We start from the raw sequence: 6,371 nt of genomic DNA on the forward strand, positions 1-6,371 counted from the left end.
GGCGGGCCGGAGGCGCTGCCCACCGAGGCGCTGCCGTCGCCCAGCGTCTCCACGGCGCAGGCGAGGCAGAGCGGCGGGCGGAGCGGCAAGGCCCAACGCGCCCCGTGCCCGCCGCCGGGCAGCGGACACCCCGCCGCCATCGCCCAACCGCCGCCCTGCGCACGCGCGAGGCCGCTGCCGGTGGCGGGTCCAGGCGGCCCCTCACCGAGGCTCCGCCCCCCGGGCACGCCCCCGGGCACGCGGCCGCCTGACTTCCGGCGGCGACGCAGCGCGCGCGAGCGCGCCTGGATCCTTCCCCTCAACGCGCTCAGGCCGAGAGGAGCCACCGGGCCGCGCCGCCCAGCCCAGGCCGCGGCCATGGTGAGTGGGGCCGGCCGCCGGCCGCCTCCTCATCCTCCTCTTTCACTTCCTCAGGGGCCGCCGCGGCGGAGAGCGCGACCTCCCCGGCGGCTGCGGGGCGGGGAGCACGTGGAGGCCGGTCGCGGGCCTCCGGCTCGGCGCGTTGCCCCGGAGGGAGGGAGCCCCGGGGTTGGGGGGTGGCGGTACTGAGGGCACCGAGTGACGGGGGATCCGCTCTGCCGGCCCGGCCCCGCTGTGCCCCCGCGGGGAGCCGGGGGCATGTGGGCGGCCGGTGCTGGGCCGTAGCGGTGTGTGAGGGCAGGCGGCGGGCGGGGCACCGTGGCGTGGGACCGCCCGGGCCCGGTGCTGGGAGTGCCGGTGTCGGCTGCGGCGGTGGGGGCTGGAGAAGTTGCCCTTCTGTCGGTGGCGGTCGTTAACGGCGCTTGTGGCTTCGTTGCTGTTGCACCACGCCATTGATGTTAACGTTTAGAAGCTACTCGGAATTTGCAGGAATAAACCTGATGCGTGCTCTTCTCGGGGTTTCTTTAAAATTCATGCCTGAGCTTGTTAATTCCCTGACGGCAGGAGCTTGTTCCTTCATTTTATGTGGTATCCGTGGTAGCAAATGCCTAAAAACTTCCCTGCAAGTTCACTGCTGCTAGTCTGTAGGATCTAAATATGCTGTCTGTGTGGGTAGAGATGCTGTCTGCTTTGAATGTGAGAAGAATCCCCTTTTTATAAATAAAATGCAGTGTGATTTTTAGTGTATGTGCGGAGTAACTGAGAATAGTGATGTGACTTCAGTAGTCAATATATGTGGTGGACACGATGCCTGCGTAGTGTTGTTCGGAACAAAGCCCCCTTTGCTCCTATTCTAACACTCTTTTTTTTCCTTTCTCTAGAGTGAGGCAGAAGTGAATCCCAAAGCTTACCCCCTGGCTGATGCACAGCTCACCAAAACGCTACTGGATCTTGTGCAGCAATCCTGCAACTACAAGCAGCTACGCAAGGGAGCCAATGAAGGTGAGACCTGCATGTTGTGATGTGTGCTAGAAATCATAGCAAGGATTTTGTGAGAAGCTGTGGCTAGAGATTGTCTCTTCTCTCTAGTGGTGGGACACTAACGTTACATACCACAAATATAGGCTGGGCGGAGAATGGATTGAGAGCAGCCCTGAGGAAAAGGACTTGGGGGTGTTGGTGGATGAGAAGCTCAACATGAGCCGGTAAAGTGCACTTGCAGCCCAGAAAGCCCATCTCATCCTGGGCCGCATTAAAAGAAGCGAGGCCAGCGGGTTGGGGGAGGTGATTCTGCCCTGCTCTGGTGAGTGAGACCCCACCTGGAGTACTGTGTCCAGCTCTGGAACCCTCAGCACAAGGACATGGAACTGTTGGAGCAGGCCCCGAGGAGGGCCATGAAGATGATCAGGGGGCTGGAGGACCTCTCCTATGAAGACAGGCAGAGAGAGTTGGGGTTGTTCAGCCTGGAGAAGAGAAGATTCCAGGGAGACCTTATAGTGGCCTTCCAGTATCTGAAGGCAGCCTACGAGACAGCTGGAGAGGAACTTTTTACAAGGGCATGTAGCAATAGGATGAGCAGTAATGGCTTCAAACTGGAAGAGGGTCAATTTAGATTAGATATCAAGCAGAAATTTTTCACTATGAGGGTGGTGAGACACTGTCAGAAGTTCCCCAAGGAAGTTTTGGATACCAACCCTGGAAGTGTTCAAGGTCAGGCTGGATGGGGCTTTGAGCAGCCTGGTCTAGTGGGAGGTGTCCCTGCCCACGGCAGGGGGTTGGAACTAGATGATCTTTAAGGTCCCTTCCAACCCAAACCATTCTAGCATTCTATAGATCTGGATATTGCAAGTGTCCCTCTCCCTCCTTTTTCTAGCCTGCTTAAGCAATATTCAGGGACAGAACTAAGCTGTAATCTTTTCAATATTTATATACAGTTCTGGTAGATGCCCAAACTGCATTCCTCGTGTGTGTCCTCTGATCATGCATACTTTAGTGGCATGGCACTGGGATTACCAGGTGCCTAGCCAGTTTAGAATCATAAAAAGATTGGGGTTCGAGGGGACCTCTGCAGGTCTCTAGTGCAACCTGCTCAGACAGTGGCTCCCTTCACAGTTGGATCAGGTTACTTGGGGCTTTGCCTTGTCAAACTTCTTAAAAAAAAAAAAAAAAAATCCCTAAGGATAGAAACTCCATAATCTCTCAGGATCCATGTCCCATGGCTTAAACCTCTCTCATGGCAGGGGGGGATAAAATTCCAGCATGTCCCCAGAAATGTCCCTGAGGCAACAGTCACAGTCTGCAATTTGTCCTTTTTCCTGTGCACTCATGGGGACAGTCTGGCTCCATCTTCTCTGCAGTCCCCTTGAAGCAGGAGAAGACAGCAGCCGCGTCACCCACACTCCCACTTTGGCCCCTTCTTCTCCAGGCTAAACAAACTCCAGCTCCCTCAGTCTCCCCTCATCCGTGGTGTGCCCCAGCAGCCCTGGGCTGGCCTAGCTCCCTTGTGAGTCTCTCCGCTGTGTTCAAGAGCAGTGCTGGACACAATACCCCTGGAGCAACCCTATGGATAACCCCCTCCCTGGCCCTATAGCTGCTGTTTTCCTTTGGTCTGTGCTCATGCTACCACTAGATCTCCTTGCATATGACAATTACAACATCTAATGTTTTTCATTAGATGTGCTTTCCAGAAGGACCTAGACTTACTCTTCAGTTTCTTTTACAGCCACCAAAACACTGAACCGTGGGATAGCAGAGTTCATTGTGATGGCGGCAGATGCAGAACCGTTGGAGATCATCCTGCACCTCCCTCTTCTCTGCGAGGACAAGAATGTACCTTATGTGTTTGTGCGCTCCAAGCAAGCCCTGGGCCGGGCATGTGGCGTTTCCCGCCCTGTCATTGCCTGCTCCATCACCATCAAGGAGGGATCACAGCTAAAGCCTCAGATCCAGTCTGTCCAGCAAGCTATAGAAAGACTGTTGGTCTAAACGCCCATGAGTTCTAAGTGTGTGTGGAATAGGAAAGTTGGAAGTCAGGGGAATTAATGTCTAGCTTCAGTTGAGATACAATTTTGATATCAGTGTTTCATTTCAAAACAACACATTTTTGGTTAATAACGGCTTAATTCTTAGTGTTGCTGCCTCCCCTCCCCCCTCTTTTCTATTATTCCACCCCAACAGGTTCATTCTTGTTGTATTACTTCTTGAAAAGTGACTGTACAATTGTATTTCCCATTTGATGTTAAATAGAAAGAAAAAACAAATGCCCCCTTATCTCCATGTCTGCCTGCTCAGGGCTTTTTTAACCCACCCATTAGCTTGCTCTACGTTGCAGTATTTCTGCTAAGCTTCAGCCTCTGACAGGTGTGAGTAACTCTTCATTTCTGAATGGTTGTAGTCTGCTGAGGATGAGGCATGTTGGTTCCCCACACAGTGCGTGCATTCAGACTGCACGATGGAGCAGCACAGGCCGTCTATAAGGCAGGCAGCAGCTACTGTGCAGCAGCGGACGGAGCCAAGATCAGTACACAGAGCACAACCCTTTTTCTTCTCGAAACCAGACAAGAGACTTCTGTTAAGAGGTGTACGGGGAGCAGAAATCTTATAGCAGTGCACAAGGGGAAATCTCTTATCTCGCTTATTTTTAAATACTGACTTTTTAAGAAAAATAAAATTGCTGACAAAGCTAAATATAATTGTCATTCCCTCGGGGAAGCATTTGCAACTGAAGTGTTCTTGCTTGTAAAGCTAAATTGCTCAGAGATTGCCTAAAGACTATTGCAGTGTAATAGTTCATACTCCTTCAGTTTTCTTTGCGTGGACTGTATCAACGGGCTTGGACTTCTAGGGTATTTAAGTAAAGGCACATGGTAGAAAGCAGCCTGCTGTGGCTGACAAGTGCCCTACCTAATGCATTTAGGGAAGCTGTTGTACTGTAGTCACCTGAGTAAAGGTAAACCTGTTAAGTCATAGCCAAGGCAACACAGCAAGTAATTTTTCAGATAAAACAGCTTGTGTCTCAAGAAGAGAATGTTAGATAATCTCATGTTCTGGAAAAGCGTGAAGCACTACCAGCTTTCTGGATTAGCGGTGGTTTTACAGAGCTAGCTTTAGTTAAATGCATATTGTATAATAAATCCATGTACTACTCTGAGCAGAAGAGTCTAAACCTCTGTGTTGGAATGGGTTGTATCAAACCTGTCTTTTATTGCAGGATGCCAAAGCAAAGCTAGTATGGAACATGTACAACACAGAAGGGACAATAAAATCTCCTGTAATGTTTCCACAGAGGCACTGATTTCATACCTTTGGGAAGTGCATCCCAAGCAGATGAAGTCAGCTCACTAAAGATCCAAGACACATCATGTCTGTGTATTTTTGTAAATGACTGACAACTAATGCCCTTGCTGAGGTGAACTTAATACAAAGATTTTAGAGTCCTTTCATTTGTATGAAGTTCAGGAATGCTGCTGCTCCCTTCTGCTGATGCTGACTGTTGAGCTAGTTGTGTTTAAAACCACAGCTTTGCAAAGGACTTGCCCTATTGTACCATGCCAAGATAGCTGATGTAAGACAAAGCACATAAGGAGCAGAAATAAAGGATTCTTGAGTAAGCAAAACTGTCTTGGTTTTCTGCTCTGAATCCTTCCACTACCATCCCTGTTGAACTTTCGCTTAATGAAATAGCTTGCTTTTAAAAAAAAAAAAAACAAGAGGAAGATCTAATAACCGAGACAAAACACGCCATAATCATCCAAAACCTGGAATATACTGTGCCTGGGGCTTAGCAAGCCAAGAGAGTAGTCAACAAGGGCATTTGGGGAATGAAAATTCACAGAATTAAGGACAGGATAGTCTCACTATTTTATTGCGTTCAATTCAAGTCTTGCTAAGACGAGCATTTATAGCAACTTCTTTGCCAAAGGGCAAAATAAATTGATTGCTTAGACAAATCTTTATTAAAAATAACTACTATAATGCAGGCTGGTTGAACGTATAATAGACTACGTAGCTTCAATACTGCAGAGCTCAACATGGATGGGCTAGCTGCTCTTCTGAGAGGAGCCATGGAGGTGGCGGTGAGCAGTGTGCTGGCACAGCCAGGGTGGTCGCAGTGCCAAGACAGCGTTCACAGCTGGCTCTGATACGTGTGCTACACTACAGCACGGGCACGACCTTAATATATGACTTCATTCTTCAATAAGTTGCCCAATAGTTTGTGTGCCAAACAGGAATCCCTAAAAGCACCACACAGACCAAAATGGATACCTCATGTATCCCATATTTGCATCCCGTAAAAAGTTGCGGTTTAGCTAAACAATTAGTACTGTTTCCTAGAGCAAAGGCAATGACTATTGGATTTAATCATCTTGCACCACACAACAAGTAGGGCATGCCAGACATAAAGTTTAAAAAACAAAATGTAGACAGGTGCATATGCAGTCTCTATAATTAAAAAAATAAGGATACTGGAAGTAACAAGGGCTACTCTCCACAGCTTGCCTTTTTTTTTATTTTTAAAGCACAAATTTGAGAACAGAAGTCTGCATAATAGTCTGACTCACACTCGCTACAGAGGTGGAAAAGCTCTGTAATTTAACTGGGGTAAGTGCTTGCAGCCTTCCAGGGAACGTGGCTTTCCCCCCCCTTTTTTTTTAGACCAGCTTTTGCTATTACCATTTAAAAATGGAATACATGGCTGTGCAGCTTTGTGAAGTGCTGGCTTTTTTACCCAAACGATTGGCTACTGCTTCCCAGTAATGATTTTCTCCTTTATGACCTGCTGGTGATCTTTATAACGCGGATGATGGAAAAGAAATTTGATTTACAAGTGCTGGTGCTGACTGGCTGTTTTGGAGAGTAGCATAGTAATACATCACATACCCTCTGTTAGCACACAGACTTGACCTGCTGCTTGAATTCTTGTGGTGCCATTAACACAGATCGCTGTTTTCTTACTCACATTGAAGTGATTTTTGCTGTCTTTATGATACAAAGCTGGCGTGACAAAGCAA

The 6,371-nt window shown here is 49.0% G+C and overlaps 2 protein-coding genes across 2 annotated transcripts in view; one reads left to right on the forward strand and one right to left on the reverse strand.

Annotated features, from left to right (window-relative positions):
• MEI1 (meiotic double-stranded break formation protein 1) overlaps positions 1 to 148 on the reverse strand; it is a 38,988-nt gene extending 38,840 nt beyond the window's left edge. The window contains 1 exon segment of the mRNA XM_074577852.1: positions 24 to 148. Within this exon segment, the coding sequence (XP_074433953.1) occupies positions 24 to 140 (117 nt within the window). The 5' untranslated portion in view covers positions 141 to 148.
• Positions 69 to 4,510, forward strand: SNU13 (small nuclear ribonucleoprotein 13). The gene is made up of 3 exons (XM_074577949.1): positions 69 to 360; positions 1,242 to 1,362; positions 3,083 to 4,510. The coding sequence occupies exons 1-3, from the start codon at positions 358 to 360 to the stop codon at positions 3,343 to 3,345; spliced, it is 387 nt and encodes a 128-aa protein (XP_074434050.1). The 5' UTR covers positions 69 to 357; the 3' UTR covers positions 3,346 to 4,510.
• The last annotated feature ends 1,861 nt before the right edge of the window (positions 4,511 to 6,371 follow it).

The sequence above is a fragment of the Larus michahellis genome, chromosome 1 (genome assembly GCF_964199755.1).
Source record: "Larus michahellis chromosome 1, bLarMic1.1, whole genome shotgun sequence".
In the NCBI taxonomy this organism is placed as follows: domain Eukaryota; kingdom Metazoa; phylum Chordata; class Aves; order Charadriiformes; family Laridae; genus Larus; species Larus michahellis.